The 25832-nt window shown below is 35.3% G+C and overlaps 1 protein-coding gene across 2 annotated transcripts in view; it reads right to left on the reverse strand.

Moving 5' to 3' along the window:
• The window catches only part of NUDCD1 (NudC domain containing 1), an 80336-nt gene that overhangs the window by 20239 nt on the left and 34265 nt on the right, over positions 1 to 25832 (reverse strand). Inside the window, exons 6-8 of one of the 2 annotated variants that reach the window (XM_061171459.1) lie at positions 22402 to 22606; positions 19106 to 19250; positions 14526 to 14651 (exon numbers count right to left, since the gene is read on the reverse strand). In XM_061171459.1, the coding sequence (XP_061027442.1) occupies positions 14526 to 14651; positions 19106 to 19250; positions 22402 to 22606 (476 nt within the window). The remainder of the gene's footprint in view (positions 1 to 14525; positions 14652 to 19105; positions 19251 to 22401; positions 22607 to 25832) is intronic. The other variant, XM_061171460.1, reaches the window with a different exon arrangement.

The raw sequence follows: 25832 nt of genomic DNA on the forward strand, positions 1-25832 counted from the left end.
ACGTGTTGTCATCCAGGCTTTGTTGCTTCATTTACAGCCAGAAGAGATCTAGCATAATTCTCAAGGGCCCTAGAATTTTGGGAATGGTAAATAAGCACTGGCTTCAACTTAAAGTCACCATCTGCATTAGCCCTAACAAGAGAGTCAGCCTATCCTTTGAAGCCAGGCATTGACTACTCTCTAGCTATCTTCTTCCCATATAAGGCTGTTTCACCTACATTGAAAATCTGTTGTGTAATGTTGTTTAGCTGGATAACTTGCTGCAGCTTCTACATCAGCACTTGCTTCTTCACCTTGCATTTTTATGTTATGGAGACGGCTTCTTTCCTTAAACCTAATGAACTAATCTCTACTAGTTTCAAACTTTTCTTCTGCAGCTTCCTCGTCTTTCTCAGCCTTTATGGAATTGAAGAAAAGTAGGGCCTTGCTTTGGATTAGGCTTTGGTTTAAGGGAATGCTGTCGCTGGTATGATCTTCTATCCAGACCACTAAAACTTTCTCCATGTAATTAGACTGTTTCCTTCCATTCATGTGTTCACTGGAGTAGTACTTTTAATTTCCTTCAAGAACTTTTTCGTTGCATTCACAACTTGGCTAACTGGCACAAGAGGCCTAGCTTTTAGCTTATCCTGGCTTTTGACATGCCTGTCTTACTTAGCTTAATCATTTCTAGCTTTTGATTTAAAGTGATAGACATGCAATTCTTCCTTTCACTTGAACACTTAGAGGCTACTGTAGGGTTATTAATTGGCCTAATTTCAATATTATTGTGTCTCAGAGAATAGGGAGGCCCAAGCAGAGGGAGAGATGGGGGAACAGTAATCACTAATCTGCTAATCAGTAGAGCAATAAGAACACACACCTTTATCTCTTAAGTTTGCCATCTGATATGGGCATGGTTTGTGGTGCCCCAAAACAATTACAATGCTAACTTTAAAGATCACTGATCACACATCACCATAACAAATATAATAATGAAAAATTTGAAATACTGTGAGAATCACCAAAATGTGACAAAGAAACACAAGGTGAGCAAATGCTGTTGGAAAAAAGTTGCTGATAGACTTGCTTGACACAGGGTTGTGACAAACCTACAATTTGTAAAAAACAAAAACAAAAAAAATGCAATATCTGAGAAGTACAACAAAGCAAAGCATAATAAAATGAGGTATGCTTGTATTGACAAATATAGGCTTTTTGGAACACCAGCCATGGTTAGATTTATACTATAGTGGTAGCTTGTACAGTGCTGTTGGAAGCTCAATCCAGGTGCCAATTTCTATAGCTACCATCTTCTTCCCAACCACCAATCTTCACCCAGGAATAGTTACTGCCCTGGCCAGAGTCATATGCATATCAAAACTGAGGAATTCAGATGCTGAATCTTAAGTTGTCAGTTCTAAAATACCACCTCAATTAAGCATGTTACGAAAAAAAGAGCCAAGAGTCAACTAGAGGATACTTCTCAACACAGGGTTGCCATAAACCTTCAATTTGTAAAAACTGCAATATCTGCAAAGTGCAATAAAGTAAAGCACAATAAAACGAGGTATGCCTGTAATCTCTCAGGAATAAGGAAAGATGACCTAAAGGGTGGAATCAAGAGCCCAGAGGGCAGAAGAAAGAACCAAGAGCCAGGGAGAAACACTTCCAAATAAGAGTAGGGTTGAGTCTTACTTGAGAAACTTCCAACATTTTGCCTGGCTAGATTTTGGAATTGCTTTGGACCTGTCACCCCTGTGTACCTTCCATGTTCCCCCTTTTTGTACAGAAATGTGTACCGTGATAATCCTATGCTTATTCCATCATGTTATATTGGATATACTGGTGCAGATAACTAGTCTTTTAGTTCACAGGGCTACAGATCAAGAGCAACTGTACCCAAGGAGCTGTCCTTAAAGGATCCTCATCTACACCTGGACAAGATTTAGGTGATGATATACTTGCCTTTGAGTGAATGCTATGTTAGAATATGACTTTAAGAGACCTTTGCAGGGTACCTATTTTGCATGTGAGAAGGCCACAAATCATTGGGAACAATGGATATGCCAGTGTCCCCAGTGCCCGTATCAGTGGCTATGATAGCCAGCTACCAAAGTGGCACCCGTTGATCCCTGCCTTCTTTTATTCACAGCCTTATGTCTTCCCCACTCACAATGTACTAGGGTGGGTCTGTGTGACCAACAGAATATAGCAGAAATAACAGTATATCACTACCAAGATCTAGTTATAGAAAACATTACAATTTCCATCTTGGTCACTTCTGTTCTCCCCACAACCCTCCTCAGATCACTCACTCTAAGGGAAGGCAGTTGCCATGTCATGAGCAACCTTATGAAGGGGCTCACATGGTTAGAAGCTGAGGTTTCCTCCCAACAACCACGTGAGTGAGCTTGTAAGTGGATCCTGAAGCCCCTGTCAAGCTTCAGATGACTACAGCCCAGGACAACACCTTGAGTACAACCTTAAGAAATATCCTGAACCCAAACCACCAAGCTAAATGCCTTTCAAATTCCCGACCCACAAAAGTATGAGATAATAAATGTTTCTGTTTTAAATCACTAAGTTTTGGGATAACTGGTTATATAGCAACAGATAACTAATAAACATGTTTTAAACATTAAGACACATGTTGCAGGTTAAGGATGGAAAAAATTTAATATAAATACTAATCACAAGAAAGCTGTTGTGGTTACACTAGTATCAAACAGAGTAGGTTTCATGACAAGGAGTATTAGCCAGAGATAAAAACAGGCATTTCATAATGACAGAAGGGTCAGTTCATCTAGAGAACAAAAAAATATCTTAAATGTGTATGCTCCTAATATTACACAGCTTCAAAATACTTGAATTAAGACTGACAAGACTAAAAATTAAAAGGAGAAACTTTAAAATTCACAATTACAGTTGAAGATTGTAACCCTCCTCACCTGGAAACTGTAATAAGTAGAGAGAAAGACAAAAGGGATATTAAAAATTCAACTAATTGAGAGGAGGCAGAGCTGCAGCCGCAAACTCTGCTGACTCGGCGGCAACCATGAGGACCACCTGCCCCTGTGAATTCAGAGGCTCAAGAGTGTCAAATGTTGGGTGGAGATAAGATGGCAGAGTAGAAGGATGTAAGCTCACCTCCTCTCGCAAAAACACCAAGATAACTAACTGCTGAACAACCATCAACAAAAAAACCATTGGAACCTACCAAAAACGATATCCTACATCCAAAGACAAAGAAGAAGGCACAACGAGATGGGGGCAGACAGCAGAAGCAAGAAGAACTATAACCCTGCAGCCTAAAGAATGGAAACCACAATCACAGGAAGTTAGATAAAATGAGACAGCAGAGGAATATGTCCCAGACAAAGGAACAAGATAAAACCCCAGAAGAACAACTAAGTGAAGTGGAGACAGTCAATCTACCCAAAAAAGAATTCAGAATAATGACAGTAAAGATGATTCAAGATATCAGAAAAAGAATGGAGGCATAGACCAAGAAGATACAAGAAATGTTTACCAAAGAGCTAGAAAATATAAAGAACAGAGATGAACAATACAATAACTGAAATTAAAAATACAATAGAAGTAATCTGTAGCAGAATAAATGAGGCAGAAGAACGGATATGCGAGCTTGAAGACGGAACAGTGGAAATCACTGCCACAGACCAGAGTAAAGAAAAATTGAGGACAGTCTAACAGAACTATGGGACAACATGAAACTCACAAACATTTGCATTATAGGGGTCCCAAAAGGAGAAGAGAGAAAAAGAACCTGAGAAAATATTTGAAGACATAATATCTGGAAACTTCACTAACATGGGAAAGGAAACAGTCACCCAAGTCCAGGAAGCACAGAGAGTCCCAGGCAGGATAAACCCAAGGAGGAACATACTGAGACACATAATAAACTGACAAAAATTAAAGACAAAGAAAAAAAATTAAAAGCAACAAGGGAAAAGCAACAAATAATGTACAAGAGAACTCCCATAAGGTTATCAGCTGATTTCTCAGCAGAAACTCTGCAGGCCAGAAGGGAGTGCCACAATAAAATGATGAAAGGGAAGAACATACAACCAAGAATACTCTACCCAGCAAGGCTCTCATTCAGATTTGATAGAGACATCAAAAGCTTTACAAACAAGCAAAAGCTAACAGAAGTCAGCACCACCAGACCAGCTTTGCAACAAATGCTAAAGGAACTTCTCTAGGTAGAAAAGAAAAGGCCACAGCTCAGAAAACTATGACACTGATGAAAGAAACTGAAGATGACACAAACAGATGGAAAGATATACCATGTCTTGGATTGGAAGAATCAATATTGTCAAAATGGCTATATCACCCAAGGCAATCTACAGATTCAATGCAATCCTACCAAATTACCAATGGCATTTTTCACAGAACTAGAACAAAAAAAAATCTTAAAATTTGTACGGAGACACAAACGACCCCGAGTAGCCAAAGCAATCTTGAGAAAGAAAAACGGAGCTGGAGGAATCAGGCTCCCTGACTTCAGACTACACTACAAAGGTACAGTCATCAAAACAGTAATGGTACTGGCACAAAAACAGAAATATAGATCAATGGAACAAGACAGAAAACCCAGAAATAAACACACGCACCTATGGTCAATTAATCGACAACAAACGAGACAAGAATATACAATGAAGAAAAGACAGTCTCTTCAATAAGTGGTGCTGGGAAAACAGGACAGCTACATGTAAAAGAATGAAATCAGAACATTCTTTAACACCATACACAAAAATAAACTCAAAATGGATTGAAGACCTAAATGTAAGACTGGATACTATCAAACTCTTAGAGGAAAACATAGGCAGAACACTCTTTGACATAAACTGCAGCAATATCTTTTTCGATACATCTCCTAGAGTAATGGAAATAAAAACAAAAATAAACAAATGGGACCTAATTAAACTCAAAAACTTTTGCACAGCAAAGGAAACCATAAACAAAACGAAAAGACAGCCCAGAGAATGGAAGAAACTATTTGCAAACGATGCAACCGACAAGGGATTAATCTCCAAAATTTACAAACAGCTCATGTGGCTCAATATCAAAAAAACAAACAACCCAATCAAAAAATGGGCAGAAGATCTAAATAGACATTTCTCCAAAGAAGACATACAGAGAATTCCCTGGTGGTACAGTGGTTAGGACTTGGCACTTCCACTGCTGGGGGCCTGGGTTCAATCTGTGGTCAGGAAACTAAGATCCCACAAGCCATGCGGTGCAGCCAAAAAAGAAAAAGAAAAAAAGAAGACATCCAGATGGCTAAGAGGCACATGAAAAGACGCTCAACATCACTAGTTATTAGAGAAATACAAATCAAACTACAATGAGGTACCACCTCACACCAGTCAGAATGGCCATCATCAAAAAGTCTACAAATAATAAATGCTGTAGAGGGTGTGGAGAAAAGAGAGCCCTCCTACACTGTTGGTGGGAATGTAAGTTGGTATAGCCACTATGAAGAACAGTATGGAGGTTCCTTAAAAAACTAAAAATAGAGCTACCGTATGATCCAGCAATCCCACTTTCCTGGGTATATCCAGAGAAAACCATGGTTCGAAAGGATACATGCACCCTAATGTTCATTGCAGTGTTGTTTACAATAGCCAAGATATGGAAGCAACCTAAATGTCCACTGACAGATGAATGGATAAAGAAAATGTGGTATGTATACACAACGGAATATTACTCACCCATTAAAAAGAATGAAATGCCATTTGCAGCAACATGGATGGACCTGGGGATTATCACACTAAGTGAAGTAAGTCAGACACAGAAAGACAAATATCATATGATATCACTTATATGTGGAATCTAAAAAAAATGATACAAGTGAACTTATTTACAAAACAGAAACAGACCCACAGACTTAGAAAACAAACTTATGGTTACCAAAGGGGAAAGGTGGAGGGGAGGGATAAATTGGGAGTTTGGGATTAACATATACACACTACTATATTTAAAATAGATAACCAACAAGGACCTACTGTATAGCACAGGGAACTCTACTCAATATTCTATAATAACCTAAATGGGAAAAGAATTTGAAAAAGAATAGACACATGTATATGTGTAACTGAATCATTTTGCTGTGCACCTAAAACTAACACAAAACACTGAAAATCAACTATACACCAATATAAAATAAAAATTAAAAAAAAAAACCACCTCAGCTATTGAACCTAATACAACTTGACCTAACACAAATTGAGGTCACCCAACCACAGCATGTACATATTTTCAAGTATATATGGAAAAAATACCTACAGAGACCGTGTACGTACTAGGCTATAAACAATTTTGCATAAATTTTAAAAGACTGGTTATCCCTAACCACAATGAAGTAAAGTGAGAAATCAGTTTAAAAAAAAATAAACCTGTATACACACACACACACACACATATCACAAAAATCCCTACATAGTTGGAAATTAAAACACCACCTTATAAATAAGCATGGGTCAAAGAAGAAATCTCAAAGGATAGTAGAAAATATGTTAAGCTGAAATAAAATGAAATATATGGAATGAAGGTTAAGTGATACTTTGATGGAAATTTATAGCTCTAAATGCATTTATCAGAGGAGAGGTGCTACAAATCAATTACCTATGTTTCCACCTAAGAAACTAGAAAAAGAGGAGTAAATTAAACCCATAATTAGTAAATAGAGGGGCCATTACTACAATCCTACAAACATTAAAAAGACAATGAGAGAGTATTTTGGAGGACTTCTGCAATAATTCAACAACTTGGATGGAATGGATTAGTATCTTGAAGGTCAACAACAATCAACACAAGCTAAAGAAGAGAAAATTGGAATGGCTCTGTATCTACTAACAAAGCTAAATTCGTAATTAAAACCCTTCCCACAAAAAAACTCCAGGCACAGGTAATTTCAGTGATAAATTTTACCAAACATTTAAGGAGCAAATAATACCTACCCTATACAAACTCTTTCAGAAAATAAACCTCTCAATTCATATTATGAGGACAGCATTACTGTTATCTAAAGAAGAAATTACAGGAATACCGTAGATTAATATCCCTTATGAATATAGAAAGAAAAATCCTTAAAATAATGCTCATGTTACAATTTTTTAATTAAATGATAAAACTGAACATATTAACAGAATAAAGAAGAAAATCCATATAATCAAGCAAATGCCCAAGAAAGCACTTAAATTCAACACACATTCATGATTAAAAAGATAAAAATCTCAGCAGACTAGACTATAAGTGAGTTCCTCAACCTAACATATGTAAACCCTAGAATTAACATCATATTTGATGGTAAACCACTCAATCCTTCTTCCTAAGACTAGGAATAAGACAAGGATTTCTGCTCCCATCAATGAAATTCAACGCTGCATCTGATGTCCTACCTAGTACAATAAGACAAGACAAAGAAATAAAAGGTGTACTGACTGAAAAGAAATGTTAACTATCTTAATTCACAGGCATTATCCTGTACATAAACATATTGACGTATCTACAAAAAAGCACTGGAAAAAGAGAATTTATAAGTTACAATATAAAGTCACTCAACCTTATTTCTATGTAAAAGACAAAACAAATTGGAACTTAAAAAAATATACTAATTACAATAGCTTCCAAAATACGAAATACTGGTGTTAAACTTAACACTAAAAGCTTCAAAATATTGCTAGGAAACATTAAGGGAAACCTAAATAAACAAGAGACATACAATGTTCATGAATGACACAACTCAATATTATTAAGATATCAATTCTCCTCAAGTTGACCTACAAATTAAACACAATCCCAATGACAATCCCAGCAGATGTTTTTGTACAAATTGAAAAGCTGATTGTAAAGTTTTTACAAAAACAAAACCAATTTAGGAAAATAAAAACAAAGATCAAGACTAACCCTATCTGAAATCAAGACTCACTACCATAGCTACAGAATCAAGCCAGTATAGTACTGTCTAAACAAGGGATCAGCAAACTTTTACTCAAAGGGCCAGATGGTAAATATTTCAGGCCTAAAGGCCATATGGTCTCTGTTAAAACTATTCAACTCTCTTGATGTAGTATATAAGAAGCCACAGACAATATACAAATAAATGTCTATGGCTGTGTTCCAATAAAACTTTTTTACCAATCAGGTGGCTGTAGGTAACCAGTACAGTTACTGACCCTGTTCCAGATATGAACCATTTGTCAAACACGTGTATTACAAATATCTTCTCCTCACTGCAAGTTTCCTTTTTCACTCTCATAATGGCATCTTTTGATAAACAGATGTTTTTAATGTTTTTAATTTTGATCCAACTGAACATCTTTTTTTTACAGTTAGTGTTTTATATGCCCTGTTCAAATAATCTCTACCTGCTCCAATGCCGCAAAAATGTCTGTTTTCCTCTATATGCTTTATTAATTTACTGTTTCATGTTTAGACATGCAATCCATCTATAATTGATTTTTGCATATGGTGTGATGTAAATGTCAATAAATTATTTTTCCTATGGATATCTAACAGACTAAGAGCCATTTATTTTGACCATCTTTTCCCCCACTATATTGTAGTATTATCCTTGTCACAAATCAGGCTAATTGTATTCCTGTGTTAGGCTTATTGTCCATAATAACAAACAAACTACATTTATTGTCAAGTATCTATAAATTGACAATAATAAATTACTGTCAAGTATCTATAAATTCCCAGATAAGGGAATTTCCCTTATCTGGTGTGTGAGGGGCAATCGTCCTGGGAAAAAGGCTGCTGAATAAAGAAAGAAAAGAGCCATAGGTTGTCTGATAAAAGGTCTTCCAACTGGGATTGTCACTTAGGATAGTTTCTGAAAATATCCTTGTCCTTTAAGATTCTAGATGAAAGTTTATTAAATATTCTATCTAAAACAAAAACTTCTAGGAAGAGTTTCTTCCTGTAGAGATGCTCAGTATATATGAACTCATATTCTAAGAAAAAATTCTGTCAGTCAAGTAACAATCTCATTGATATCTCAAGGGAAAGGCTAAATTCTAGTGGATTGAGGGCTTGATAACTGTGTAGAAACTTTAAGAATCAAGAAATATGTGATATGCAAATAAAATTATCTTTCCTTTCAGAGAACAGAAGGTAAAAATGGAATTGAAGACTACTTCAAATAGGCCCATCACAGGTAATGTCAATAATAACCAGTGGCAACAAATAATTGACATTATCCATTATATTCTCATAACCCTGAAAGAAACTGAAGTGCTTTCAGTTGAATCACACTCATTATGACACCAGTATTACTGTGATACCTGAACATTAACTTGCAGGGAGACAATTATCCTAAGGACTCTTTCATTTCTGCACATCATTCTAGCAGAGGCACTAATGTGTTCTAGACTACTACTTCAAGGTGTTTTTAGAGCAAACAACTGTGAAAGGTAAACTGTCTCCCTCCAGAGCAAAAGGCAGGCTTTTTTTACTGTCCAGTAGCATGAACATAATCTCTCTCTCCTGAGCAAGGTCAGCCAAGCTTTCTGGTCATCTCCATATTACACTGTGGGAATTGGGGCACTGGGAATTGGTCCAAATGTTGATACTCTAGCTAATATTACTGCTGTCAGTAATAAACTGTCCTTTGTTTCTGACCCAAGAGTCTCATGTCTTTTACCAGCATCTATGAAACTATGGTAGGCTAACTTGCTAGTTTATGGGAAAGTTAAAAATCTCAAACGCACTGCGATTTTGGAGATAAAGATGGGATGCTGATAGAGACATGGCTCTCTTAAAGAAAAAATATGAGGGCCTTATGGTTCAATTTATACAATTTGAGGTTAAGTCTGTGGGTACTGGTAGCAAATATGCTGACCAAATTGTATGGCCAATCAGGCAACAAATGGTCCTCTATTTTACTGCCTGGTAATTAGGAAGACTTGGGGAGAGGGGTGCAGACTGCTTCCAGGGAAGATGGTTCATAGACAGCTGCCTGAATGGTGCTTTGGTTGTTTCTAACTCTTCCAGAAGAGAATACCTCCTCACCAACCTAATGGTGAGCCTCAGGTCCATCCCATAGTAACAACTAGCACTAGGATTTGTCTCCTCCCACTTTCAGGCACTGTTACAGAGATATGTACCTACTCTGAGCATGAAGGCAGGGAAATGATTACATAGCTTCATTTCTAATATAGTCAAATTGATATAATCAAGTAAATTATAAATTCAGTACCTCAAGGAGCTTAAAAGCTTGAGAACCACTGATTTAGATACTTTCTAAATGTACTTCCTTCCTCTATAAACTCTGATCCTATTCTTAATATCTTTTTGAAAGAATTAGTATACTGAATACATGCCATTTCTACTACCTTTCTTAGTGACATTAACCTAAAAGAATTATTTCCTGTTTGTACTTCCTCTGCTTACTGTCTCAGTGAGTTTATAAGTCCAAATATTCTTTTCAGCTGTTTCATTCTCATGTTTTAAGCAGTAAATGACGAATACCACCTGATCTGCAAAATTCACTGTAATTTTTTAAAAACATCCTATCATCTTTTGATTGTTCAAGGCTATATTTAATTTGATCTCTATAGATCAGTGTTGTCTGGAAGTAATAAAATGCAAGGCAAATACATAATTTTAAGTTTTCTAGCAGCCACATTAAAAAGTAAAGAGAAATGGGATGTATTCATTTTAATAAATGTATTTTACTTAACCAAACATAACCAATTATCATTTCAACATGAACATTCATATAAAAGTCATTATTAATAATATATTTCACATTCTTTTTTTCATGCTAAGTTTTCAAAATCTGGTTGTGTATTTTACACTTACAGCACATCTCAAACAAACTAGCCACATTTCAAGTGCTCAAAAGCTATGTGGCTAGTGACTAATATTTTGGATAACACAGCTCTAGATAAAAGCAAAAATAATTCATCTTCAACTGTATCTAAATTCTGATTTGAGCTTTACACCTCAGTGATCACATCTTATTACTTTTCTTCTTCGCTTCTGAAATTTAATATTTCTCTTTTATTCTGCTGCTACATATATTCATTTAACATTTTACTTTCCAAATGCCAAATTCTAACCCTAATTTATATTTCTTTCAGGGAATTTTATATTTTGGAAAATCTGTCATTTACAATATAGAGTTCTGACCTTTTTGTTACAGTATTTTTTTTTTTCTTCTAAATTAAGGACATATACTGACCTTTCCATGTACAGGTAATTTCCAATTGTCCAAAGTCATGACAAATGAAATCAAGAAGATAAATCTGAAGTAAACATTGCAGAAAGGAGTACAAATTACCCATATAGTACTATCTGATGCCTAAAATGGATGTACCACTGAATATCCACAATATTGGAGCCTCCTTCATTCCCTTCCCCAATGACATGCCAACTGGTATCCTCTTAGGTACACCAAGAAACTATTTTTGAACAAGCTACATTTGACCAGACAGACCTTGACTTTCATACAATACACTGACCTACCAAATCTGTCTTTTTTATTTTTACTTTTTTAATTATTATTATTTTTTTGGCCGCACCGCACAGCATGTGGGATCTTAGTTCCCCGACCAGGGATTGAACCTGCGCCCCCTTCATTGGACCTCCAGGGAAGTCCCCAAATCTGTCTTCAGAAAGAAGATGGACTTAGTACTTAATTGTTGTTCCAGTTATTACCATTCCACTTATTCCCAAACATCAATGTTTATGCATTTTTACTTCACTGAATCTTTGCCTATATTCATAAAAAATGACTAATGATAGAAAAATCAAAGTGCTTATCATTATAAAAAGAAACTTTGGCCTCAAATTTAACTCAGTTGAGATACTGGCTCAAGATAGCAATATAGAAAGATACCGAACTCACCTCCTCCCATGAAGGAGGGGCAAGCATCTAATTCAACACACATCTAGGAGCCTACTGAAATATACTTCAGGGAGAGGAAGTGCGTGCCATCTTTTGCACTCTTCCTCTGCCTCACTTCAGAGCACCAGTAATCTCCCAGAGGGAACCTTGTACACACATCTAGTGCCCCAGTTTTCACATCTGGTGCTCTGGTTTTTGTGGCTTCTGCCCAGGGGATGCTCACAGATTGCCTGGTTCTGGTAGCCAGTAGGGCTTGCATTCCTGGTGCCATGGGACTATAGCAATTAGAGACAGTTCCTGGCTGACTACCACTACAGGGCTCAACAGAGATGGCAGACCGAAACACACCCCCAGTCTTTCTGTGAAAAAACCCCCTCTGCTTGTCCTAAAGCTTCAGAGTAGTGGTAGGCTTCTGGTGTGACACATACCTAGAGGCCTACTGAGGTGCTGATCTCTGTGGACAGAGGCCAGTGATTGCCATCTTTGCACATTCCCTCTGCCTGACTCTAAGTCACTGGTATCTCCAGGGAAGGAGCTTGCATACTCATCTGGTGCCCCAATTTTTGCGACTGTCACCCAGGGTATACCTCTAGATCATCTGGCTCTGGTGGACAGTGGGACTGACTTATGTTTGCGATCCCACGGGACTGTACATATTTGTGTACTTCAAAACCTGATGCCTGAGGGTCTGGCTTCCAACCAGCCTGAATTCAGGTGCTGACTGAGATCGTCCGTTTTGGGACACTAACAGGTCTTGGCACACCCTCAACTACTGGCAGCCAAAAAAAAAAAGCTGCTTGGACAATCACAAAGTCTGAGAGGCAGCTAAGAACTAGGGGCAGAGTTGAACAATAAGGTTCATCTCCTATATAAGACCACGTCTTTAACTGGGAGAGATAGCTATTTTATTTAACGGATAGAAACCAACACAGCAAGTCAAGGAAAATGAAGAAACAGAGGAATATCTTTCAAAGGAAGCAATAAGATAAAACCTCAGAAAGAGACGTTAATGAAACAGAGATAAGTGATTTAACTGATAAAGAGTTCAAAATAATGGTCATAAAGATGCCCACTGAGCTTGGGAGAAGAATGAACAAAGTGAGAACTTCAACAAAGCTTAGAAAAATATAAGAGAGTATATATTTATATAAGTATATAAGAAGTATCAACTTCTTCCTCTAAGGAGCCTCAGAGAATAAGATGTTTCCACCACTCCACCAGGGTCAGCCAGATCTGGTTTGGCACTGCCTGTGACTAAGGTTAAATTTACTAAATTCTAGGATTTAGTCAGCAGATGGGGCTTTTGTACCCTAATTTGTAAATAATAAATGTTTTATTTTGGCCCCCTTCTGTTACTCCTTGGTTTTAATTTTTAGTATGCTTAAACATAGCAAATAAAGAGAAGTACCATTAACTAGACGCCTCTCAGTGACCAACATTAAACCACTTGATCAATACTACTTAGTAGTGCTATACTAAAAGGAACTGAAATTCTCAGAGAAGCTAAGCTTAAACAATAACATTTTACGGCATCTAAGATCAGGTGTCTTCTCTATAAAAGTTAGGCAGGAAACTACCTAAAAGTTATAGCTCCTAAGACTATAACTTTAGGAAGAAAGGCCAGATTCTTCAAGAATAAATAATCTACAGTTAGTCAGATTGAAGAGTCTTTCATCAGACACACTTAAGAATGATTTTCTAAAATCTAACCCAAGGCGGTAAGAGTAATTGTGTAATGGCTCTTCACTCACAATTAAGGGAGTTATCTGTGGGATTATGTCAGAACTAAACAATATCTAAGAAGCAAAATGCCTAAAAAAATCTAATGACTTTGATCATCTGGGCTTTGGATCAATGCCCAGATTGCTTAAAATAATATGACCAAGAACTTTGTTTACTCTTCAGTTAGAGGAGTGATTGACAAAGGGAAACATAAAAGTATATGCAAATTTCTTGAGATCCAAGATGCACCTGAAACAATTTTTATTTCTATGACTGTCACCAAGAGATCAGTCTAAAAATATGTTTTTAAGCAGTTATCAGAATCAGAACCTTTGGTGGGTGTTAGGTACACTGTGGTAAGCAAAATGTCATCTCTGTGCTTTGTAGAAATTATTGGAGTTAGTTAGTTATAGGAGAGCAAAGGAGATGCAGAAATTAATCATAAGAGTAAGTAATTTTGATACAAGCTTGAATGACACCTCTTTATACCCACTGGTCTTATGCCATCCCACCTCATTTGTCTACATAGGTACAATCAAAGAAATGCTCATTTTTATAACACCTTTGAGTATTGTAATACCCAGCCATTAGTTAAAAAAATGTTAAGTATCCAAAAAAAGTTAGGAAAGGACAGTGAGTGAGCGGAAAGTTAGATATTAAGTTGTTATATATTACAGGCACAACTACACATAGAAAAACTGCACAGAAAAAAAGCCCACAGAAAGATATCAATATGCAGTAGTGCCAAACATACAACATTGTTTAATTAGGGATGATGGTATAAAAAGATGGCTACTTTAGGGAGTGAAGAAATTTACGTCACAGCCAGTAACTGACAATCAAGCTGTCTTTGCAAAATAGTATTTAGTCAATCAATTATCATCTCATCTAATAACTTTTATTTATTCACGAATTTTTAGAAATATCATTATCAAGAACTTACCACATGAGTAGTTTTTAATGTACTGCCATCAAATCTGCATAAACTGGAGCTCTCTTCAAAGAAAATATCACATTCTTCTAACTCTTGAGCATTACAAGGAGGTTTACCTTTATCTGGATTTGGATTCTTAGACCATAAAAGAAAATAAATAACAACAAGAGAATGAATTTCTTCATACTCAACGATGTTAAGATTACAGCAATAATTAAATATTAAATTTCAGACTCATGACCAATAAAAACTTAAAAACAGACACAAAAAAGATAGAATGATGGAATCAGCAGAAAAAGATATGAAAACAGGTATTATAAACTTGTTCTATATACTCAGAGATGTAAAGAAAAACAAACACATTGAGAAATATGAAAGATATAAAAAAGAATTAAACTGAAATTCTAGATATGAAAATACAATATCTGAAATGGAAAACACAATATTAGATGGGATTGACAGCTGATTAGACATTGCAGAAGAAAAGACAACCAGTGAGTTGGAGTCTATCTAAAATGTAACAGTCTATCTAAAATAGTAATAGAGTCTATCTAAAAAGGAAGCACAGAGAAGACAAAAAATAAAAACACACACAAAAGATGAGAACCCTAGTGACCTGTGGAACAATATCAAATGGTCTAACATATGAGTATTTGGAAGAATGCAAGAAGAATGGAAAAAATTTTGCAGAAATAATGGCAATTTTTTTTCAAATTTGATGAAAACTATAATCCTACAGATTAAAGAAGGTCAAAGAACCCCAAGCATAGCAAACATTAAGAAAAAAAAAAACACAGCAAGTCACATTACAATGAAATTGCTGAAAATGAGAAAAATGAAATTATTCTCTAAGTAATAAAGAGAAAATCTTAAAAGTGGTTACAGGAGGGAAAAATCACATTACTGACAGAGGAACAAAATTACAAACGACAGCTGACTTCTCATCAGAAACTACACAAGCCAGAAAACAATGGAGTATATTTGAAGTTCTGAAAGGGAAAAAAACCCTGTCAGCACTGACTTACACCCTTAACAAAAATAGCTTTAGAAGAAGGAAGACATGTATTTTTGCAGACGAGGAAGACATGTATTTCTGCAGACAAACAAAAGCTGAAAGAATTTATCCAGCAGAACTACATTGCAAGAAATGACAAAAGAAGTTCTTCAGCCAGGAAAAAAATGACACCAGATGGCAATCTGAATCAACACAAAGAAATGTAAAAAAGAGGAAATGACAAATATTTGGATCAATATAAGGCTTTTTCACCCTGCATTTTTAATCTCTTTAAAAGAAAACTGACTGACTAAAGTTAAAATAATAACATATCATGAAGTTTATAACATAGAAATAAAATGACAAAAATAATACAAAGGATGGAATGGAAATATACTGTAAAGTTCTTAAGTTATGAGTTAAGTGATATAGTTTGAGGATAGATGGTGATAAGGTGAAGATGTATACTATAAACTCTAGAACCACTAAACACACACACAAATATCTACCCAAACAAAAACACAGAGGTATAGTTAAAAATATGCCAAAAGTAGAGATAAATGGAATCGTTAAAGTAATTTTAATATGTTCACTGTTTGAATGCAAAAATCACTGTTTGGTCTTATATCCCTCAAAGAGTAAAAAAGGATCACTTAAATGATAAATTATACATTCACATGCATATAACAGAAATACAATTCTATAACAACTGATAAAATGTCCACACAACTAGTTTGCCAAAATGCAGTCATGTTACTGAGAACCTAATGAAAGGACCAGAGAGTCTGTGAAACTAAATGTCTGGAAGTTACAGACATTATCAAATCTGTCCATTTTCCAGCTGGGATATGGAGCCAGCTAGCTGTGGTTGTCTTCTCCTTTCTAAGTATCAATGAAACAATTCTGGTTGCAGTGGCTGGCTGAGAAGGTAATGCCAGCAATTAGCTGGGGCCATTTTGTCACAGTGTCTCAAGAAGATATATACATCCAGCAGAAAAGAAAGCACCCTCCCCACTCCTCCCTCCCTTCTCCTTTCAATTATCCATATGTTAGAGATGGGAGGGCAAAAATTAAAAGCTAAGGACTATCAAAGCAGCCAGTGCTTAACAGGACAAGATTACAGAGAAAAAGGAATAGCAAGGAGAACCCAAGACTATGCTGCTTTCCTAGAGTTATCTGCTATTTCAAGCTGAGCTGAAAAAGACAAGTGGGAAGCAGAGGATAAGGGGCTAAAAAGCTGAGTTTTGATAATTATCAAAGTGCTTGGGAGACAAAAATTAGAGATCAAGGCCCACACAGGAGGAGAAACCCTGGTAAACATTCCAGACTTTCAGTTGAGATTCATGAAAAGTTCCGCCCTAGGAGTAAGAACAAACAAAGAATAAACCAGCCATGCAAAAAACTGAAATCCAGCATCAAATCAAATCAATCAGTAATGGTATTAAGAAAACAGGCAGAAAATTTTGGGGATGCAGCTAATGTAGTATTTAGAAGGAAGTGTATAGCATTACATGCTTTCATTAGAAAAGGAGAAAGGTCAAAAATCAATCATCTAAGCTTTCACCTTCAAAAAAGAGCAAAATAAATCTAAAGCAAGCAAAAGAGAGAAATAAATGTAATAATAGAAATGAATGAAATTGGAAACTGAAAAAAAATGAAAAATAAAGTCAATAGAAATAGATGCCCCAAATAATCCTGTAACTATTAAAGAAATTAAATTCATGGTTTAAAACCTTCAAAAAAGAAAACTCCAGTCCAGATAGTTTCACTGGCAACGTCTATCAAACATTAAAGAAGATATAATGCCAAGTCTACACAATCTCTTCCAGAAATAGAAGATAGCAACACTTCCCTACTCATTTTATGAACTCAGCATTACCCAGATACCAAAAGTAGATAAAGACAGTAAAAAGACAAAACAAAACAAAAACTATAGGCCCCAATATTGCTCACAAACATAAACGTAAAACTCTTCAATAACATATTAGTAAACCAAACCAGTGATATGTAAAAAAGAATAATACATCATGACCATCATGATAAATACTCTTAGCATACTAGGAATAGAAGGAAATTTCCTCAAAGTGATAAAAAGAATCCATCATACTTAATAGTGAAAATTCAGTCTTTTCCCCAAGATCATGAATAAGGCAAGAATATTTGCTTTCACTATTCACCATTCCTATTTTACAGTGGATTAGAGGTTCTAATCAATGCAGTAAGGCAAGAAAAAGTATAAAGATCTGAAAAACACAAAACTGCCTTCAGTTAGAGATGACAAGATTCTGTTTTTTATTTTAAAAGTAACAAACACACTAGTGTTTAGGCATAAATAACTTACTCATATATATGAATATTCATTTGAAATCATCAAGTTTAAAAGACAGTTAGTAGCAATTATCTACAATCTCAAAACAAATCCCCACTACTATCACTATAATTATATCCCCAGAGCCTTATCACAATAAATAGTTGCTGAATATTGAATGAACATAGAGCAATGCAGTCTGCATGGCTTGTAACAAGAGGGCTATGAAATCGAAGTTCTATAGTCATACATACGAATTCCAGTGATTCTTGAAATTTTCCATTATGCTAGAAAATGTGAAACTTGGTTTCTCCATTTTGGTCATGTTTTCTTTTGTCAGAGACATTTACTTTCAATATTCTAATCTTTCCTTTCTACCTTAGGATGCAACTAACCTTACAGTATAAATACTTCTTTATATAATCTTCCTCATTGCTATAATTCCAGATGGCAATAAATCAGACATTTTAAATTTGCTGATATGTTTTGGTAAAGGAACATAACTGAAGTTCTGGTGTATTGCTGTATTTGTTCAAATTCTTAACATTATCTTAAATGTTATCGGAGTAGGAACATACTCAACAGAAATCTCATAGTTGTATGTTTTATATGTACACACACACACACACACACACACACACACACACACACACACAAACACCCCTTGTGATATTCTAAGAGCACCCAGAAAATTTCAATGACTACACATAGATTATTAGCAAGGTAGGGGGTAAAATCATAATTTTTGTCCCTGTCAGCTTTGGTCAGTCAATTCTTCTAAAAGAGAATATAGATATACACAGAGATAGAGTGGACACTTGAACAACATGGGTTTGAACTGGAAAGGTCCACTTAAAATACATACTACAGAAATATATAATACCCAATGGCTGAATCTGAGGATGTGGAGCAGTAGATACAGGGGACCAACTGTAAAGTTACACTTGGATTTCTAAGTGCACGAGGGTTGGTCCCCTAACCACTGCACTGTTCAAGTGTCAACTATGTATCTCTTTTTTTCTCTCTCTGTACATATATTGAGAGAGACATATATACATATAACCATACATGCACACCCACCCTATATGTACAACATGCCCACACACATATCACACAGTATAAGGAATAAATATTAGAATTTTAAGCCATATTCAAACACTGGTCAGTAACACCTAATCTGTCTCTTACATTAGGAAAAGCAAAATAATGTTTGAAAAACATGGTATAATCCTCACATAACATACTTCTGGATCCTTGGGAAGTCACACTGCTCTTGCAGTTGCTTACCAGTTCATCAGAGGTCAAATGCATCAAACGTTCAGCTATTGCAGCACATTGGGCTGAGTCTCTAATAAATTCTCCTTGTTTATCACCGACCACTAGCTCTGGCCATGTCAGTCCTTCATTCTTCTTAATCAAGGAAATCTCCAAGCTAGAAGTTTAAGATGAGAAAAGTAATGTTACATTAAGCAACTATACAAATTATACAACCAATACCAAACAGAAGAATCTTCCACAGAAATTACCCCTCTGATGTCCAGAGGATGTTTTACCAAAAATCATGTTCATTTTCATTCTGCATATGATGGAAAACCTATCATCCAAGCGTAAACAATATAGATTTAATAGACAAGAAGGTACCACCGGAGTGATTGGAAAGAGTAAGACCACTCAGAAAGTACTGCTGCAGTTCAGGTGTGCTGTGTGTTACCAATCTTCAGTAATAGAAAAATGCAAGCAGCATGAATCTATGAGCTATTTCACTGGGGAATGGGGGTGGGGGTGGGCACATAAAGTTAACTGGAAAGGGCCTATAACTAAAGGTACCTCTTTGTGTGTGGAGCCAACAATTACCTTCATTATCACAAACTAGTAGCCATAATATATTATTAACCTAAATATCAGGAAGGTTAGTTAAATCAATAAAAAAGGACCCATCGGGGAACACTAAGATTAAGGACTGATGCAGCAGAAAAGGGAGAGAGAGCTGAGTCAGGGCAGACTGTGGACATGGGATAGGGAGTTGCCCATGTGCCTCTTGAATAGGAAAGGAAATCCAGGTAAGCTGGCTGTTGCTATAATACAGAGAAAAGTGGTGTTGGTGGTAGCTGTTTCACAGCAAAGCAACCTTTTCCATGTGCCATCTCTGGTACACGTGGGCCATACTAACCCATGCCCTGGAACACAATTGCAAGGAAACAATTGCAAGAACACGATAGTAACTATTATCGTAATTATCAAATAGAACATGCAAACTTATCAGATATTCTTTTTCAAGGCTATTATCACTATCTCATGAATTAATTACAGTACCTTAAAATTTTCTAAAACTTCTTATATTTTAAGAGACTATACAAAATAATATCTTTCTTATGTAATAAGTTCCTATCATTAGCATTAAAAACTACCACCATGGTCAATAATGCCCAGATTTAGTTACATTTTCTAAGGAGAAAGCTAATCTTGAATGATGATGAAGATAATAATGATGATAATAAAAATAATGACAGCAGCTTATACTTACCTAATGCTTACCGTAAGCTAGGTGCTATCTTAAGCACTTTACATGTTTTAACTCATTTATTGCTCATCACAAACAAATAAAGTAAGTACTATTATCATCTCCATTTTACAAGTAAGAAAAGAAAGCACTGAGAGGTTAAGTAACTTGCCAAGGTCACAAGCTAGTAAAGCAGTCTGGCTCCAAGTCCATGTTCTTCACTACTGCACTATTCTGCCTCTCTGAAAAAATATATGTAAATAACTATTAAAGAACTTGTACCTAGTGACCAGAATGCATAAATACTGTTCTTAGTCAGTTGCTACCTAAAGAAGTTAGAGTTCAAACAGTTTTAGTTATAAAGAATTTATGAACCATCATTAAATTGGCATATCTAGTCAATGTTACTCTTTTAGCACAAATGCATTTCTACATTTTAAAACTAGAATCACATCCTACCATCCAAGCAAAAAGGAACACATAGCCCCATACATAATGAACTACAGATTAGTTAACAAATCCTTCCAAAACTAGAAGGAACATTAACTACTGAAAATGAGATGAATAATATAATCAAGTACAAAAATATCATGTGTTTTTAAACCAATGATACCACCTACACAGCACTGTAATTATCTTTTGTAACATAAAATAGTAATCAAGCACCTCAAATTTAATGAAAAAAGAATACTGGTCTATATCCATGTGTTAAATGCTGAAACTATTTGCATAAGGTCCAGCTCTTCTCCTAAACCTTGGCTGGGTTACTGCTTGATGACTTATATTTAGCAGTATGTTCCAGCTGGTTTGCCAATTTAAAAATGCTATCCTCATCTCTCACACACACTAGTAAGATATATTTAAATAGAATACATGGAAATATAAAATATTTTTGAAAGAACCTTTCAGATATTGAGTTTTTAAAATAATACATTAAAAAGTATAACGAAGTCACCAAATTTCTCCATTAATAAAATGATTTCAGGGTATCTGATTAATTTAAAAACAATTTTGAACTAGATATGTATTTCTTAGACTCGCAGAATTCAGAGTCACATCAAGACTCACATGGATGGGTAAAATACCACTAACCAAGAATTATATTTAATAAAAATATCTAATTTTAACCCACTTCTGACAAAATTTGACCATTTAAAAAATTAAGTGCCTAATACCATTCATTAACTATCACTGAATTCAATAATTACTAAGACTTGATCTAAAATGAAAGAGACTAATTTTATTAATCCAAATGATTAGGGAATGAAGTATCTGGAACAACAGATTTACAAAGAGGAATGGTAGTTGGGACAGAGGATTATAGTCTTATAAGGCACAACCTTTGTTTACCTTTTATTTACATATTCTTTTTACTGAGGTGTAATTTACAGATGAAAGTCATAGATTTTAAGTGTAGAATTCATTGTTTGACAAATGCATACACCCGTATAACCCAATAAAGATACTGAAACATCCAGGAAGTTCCCTTGTGCATTTTTCCAGTCAATCCTCCTGCACTCTAGAGGTAACCACGGTTCTGATTTGTATCACCATAGATTAGTTCTGCCAGTTCTAGAACTTCACTTATGTGTAATTGCACAGGGCATACTTTTTGTCTCTGGCTTCTTTCAGTCCACGTAACGTTTTTGAGGTTCATTCATGTTACGTCTATCAGTAGTTCACTGCTTTTTATTGCAGAGTAGCATTCCACTAATTGGCAAATTAAAGTTAATAGAAAAAAATTATTTCTATTAAAAAGTTTAAAAACCACAAATTTAAATAAATGACCACTTTCACCTATTATTATTACTATTGTTTCTGTTATTATTATTATTATTGTATCCAGAGCTGGTAATGAAAAGCACTGCAGTATAATGTAAACAATAACTATAATAGTATCTTTAATCTTAACTACAGTAATTCCATTTTTAATCTATCTTAAGAAAAATAATCAGCAATACTGATGGACCTATTGTAGTATTCCCCTATGATGTAACCACTGCAGAAAGTATAAAAAGAAAAGAAGAAAAAAGTGAAATAATAAAAAATAAAATTTTAAATATAAATAAAACTATAAAAATACCTATTATTCTCTTTAATTATCCATGTACTGCTTTCATGATCAATAGATGAATAGAGATTTCCTTCCAAAAACCTCTGACCCTTCAGCACAACGTTGACATGATCAGGCAAAAACTGTATTTGAATGTCTTCCTTAGTACAGTCTTCTGGAAGCGATACTGTTACTGTCAAATCATCTTCAGTTTGTTGCCAGTAATACAGAGGTTCTTTTAGGAAAAGAAAAATGCATTATGTAATTAAAAAATCTGAGACTAGATCATACAAAAGAACACCTATCTTAGCATATTTTCTAGTGATCGTCTCACAAAAAAATAATTATGAACAAACACACAGAGATCTCCATGGGGAATTTTCACTCAAAGAGTTGTAGCAATTTACTTGACATTTTCCTGTTCCAGGATTACCTCATGCTCCAAGAGATACACATTCATAAAGTACAAATCATAGCAACTCTTTCATCCCCATTCCTTCTCTCCCTGCCTCTCAGTATCCCTACTTCCCTACTTCTCCCTCTTCCTCTTATACACGCACACGCACACACGCACGCACACGCACACACGCGCGCGCACACACACACACACACACACACACACACACAGTGGATTCCGAGTTCAAAAGAATACCAAATATGTCATAAACTCCTGTCTGAAACTTTCACCACAGCCTTGATTTGCCAATGCTGGGGCAATATAGTAACTCTGTGATACAGGAGACTACTGTTATTTGGTGGGATACATGTCCACACAAAAATAAAAGATATTTTCCTTATAAAGGTATTGGCTATTCTACCTCATTCACAACATGAAAGCAATTTCATAGCAAATTCAAGGGCTGTCAGTATATTTTGTCTAAGTTCCCAATAAAAGAATCCTCCCTTCATCACCTTCTCTATCTCCTCAGCTTGTCTCCTAAAAAGCTATCTACTAAAGAAACACTTTTAGACCCATCATACCATCACCACGGAAGTAGGAAAATAGGGCTTAAATGCAAAATGAATAAATATTTGCTTAATGGCATCCATAAACATTAATCTGTCTATCCACTCATCAGAAAGGAATATAACAGAGCTGTTAGGAACTAGTGCTCCAGAGTTGGCTAGTCCACGGTCTGACTCCTGGTTCAACCATTTAATAATTCTGATACACAACTATACCTCTAATCCTCATTTTCCTAATCTGTAAAATAGTGTAACAGAATATTACACTCCTCTTAGGACCGACTGGTGACATTTAAATGAGTTAATGCATGTAAAACATTTAATATCAATTCCGTTAGCTAAATATATTATAAACTCTCACTAAATGTGGGTTATTATTCTTTTTATTTTCGTGTGGTTTTATGTTAAAACTTGGGGGGGTACTTGATATGCTGAAAGATATAGCATAAGCATGGTATGTCTCCTGGAAGGGTCACTTTTATCTGATATTAAAATTTTTCTTTTAACAAATATGATAATATAGAAACAAATATAAAACATGCGGGCTTCCCTGGTGGCACAGCAGTTAAGAATCCCCCTGCCAATGCAGGGGACACAAGTTCGAGCCCTGGTCCGGGAGGATCCCACATGCCGCAGAGCAACTGGGCCCATGCACCACAACTGCTGAGCCTGCACTCTGGAGCCTGCGAGCCACAACTGCTGAAGCTCACGCGCCTGGAGCCCATGCTCCGCAACGGGAGAAGCCACCGCAATGAGAAGCCCGCACACCGCAAAGAGGAGTGGCCCTTGCTCGCCACAACTAAAGAAGAGCCCACGCTCAGCAACAGAAGACCCAACGCAGCCAAAAATAAAATAAATTAAAATTAAAAAAAAAAAAGCATGAATTTTTAGGATAAAATTGTTACTTCGGGGTAATATCTAACTTGCATCACATTCCTTTAAGTCTCAGATCCTCTATATTTTGCCTTTAGAAGTACTTTTAATAAAAAACGTACTGAAAAAGCTTGAAATATAGCTTAAAAGACATACTACAAGCTCTCTAAGGTAAGAAATGTTTTACTCATCCCTCGTCTTCCACAAACATTAACAAGGCAGTTTATACATAATAATCATGCAATATATAATTTCTGCCAGATATGGGGATGGGAGGAACCTGCAAAATCACATGAGCTTTTAGTATAAATTAAGGCCATGGACATAGACTAAAGAGAAAGCCAGAATTTTCTTACTCCCCTCTCCACCAAAACTATACAAACACCTAAATAATATTTTCCATTGTTGGTTGTTCTGAGTACCTTTCTATATCTCTAGAGATTGTATTAGGTCTTTCAAAGAAAATATCATTATTTATAATATCATGACAATACCAAATAGGTAATAGATAATATCAGTCTTCTTGAAGTTTATAGAAAATGAAACCAGTATACATACTCAAAAGAGTGCTTAAAAGAAAGCATACTAATTAACAAACTATGCATAATTTTTAAAAATTAGAACAATTTTCCTTTCTTATTGTGAAAGTCCAATGATAAAATAAATACAGAAGAAATTTCCCAAGAGAAAGTGGGTACAAGAAAGGGCTATTTATTAGAAAGGAAACAGAAAAATGGAAGGGACTTGTGGATTACACTAAAAGAGAAAAACGAATTCAGGAGGAATTCAAAATATAGTGTGAGATGTCAACAAAAGAAACACTGGACTAGTGGCTAGTGATTTAAACACATGATGTGTCCCAACTAGCCTGCAAATCTGTCTTGGAACCACATGGTCCTAGCTACTAGGCAGACTGGTTCTAAGGATTAAGGCAGTCTTTCATTCTTCCACAACCGCTCACCAGAGGAGTTCTAAAGGGCATGTGGTCTAGAGATATGGATAGCTGCTCTGGCTAAGCTTTAGGAGAGTTTAACATTATAATTAAGACAAAATAGTAGAATTTATTCAGAAAGGGATCTTACATAAAAACATCACAAGATGCTAAATAAAACGCTACCAAGCACAACCCTTATAATTGGAGGTGTACATGTTTATAAACCTGGAGAAAATATTTTTCAAACATTTATTACATATTCAAATATTATAACATAAATTAAGTATTTGAAAAGTATTTATAAGTATTTTTAAATACTTTTCAAAGGATTCATTTTTTAAACTATAAAAGTATATAAATATATACTTATAAAAATAGTGAAACTAATTTTTATTTTAAATAATTAAGTTGTTAAAGTAATAAAAAGGGTAGATTCAAAGAGTAATATATATAATTGTTAAATATTGTGAAAATCTCTGTTAAGTAAAATATACTAGTCCCTGGTTATAAATACCAGAAATATAAACAGTAATGATTATAGAAAAATGTTCTCTTGAATACTTTTAAAGAATATGTACTCTTTGTATACAAATATAAATTTCTCCTGAAAGACCTTTTCACTCTTTTCATTCTAAAACATTACCTTCATTCATTCACTCATGCATTCATGAATGAATTCAACACTGAG

This window comes from Eubalaena glacialis, chromosome 17 (assembly GCF_028564815.1).
Source record: "Eubalaena glacialis isolate mEubGla1 chromosome 17, mEubGla1.1.hap2.+ XY, whole genome shotgun sequence".
Lineage (NCBI taxonomy): Eukaryota > Metazoa > Chordata > Mammalia > Artiodactyla > Balaenidae > Eubalaena > Eubalaena glacialis.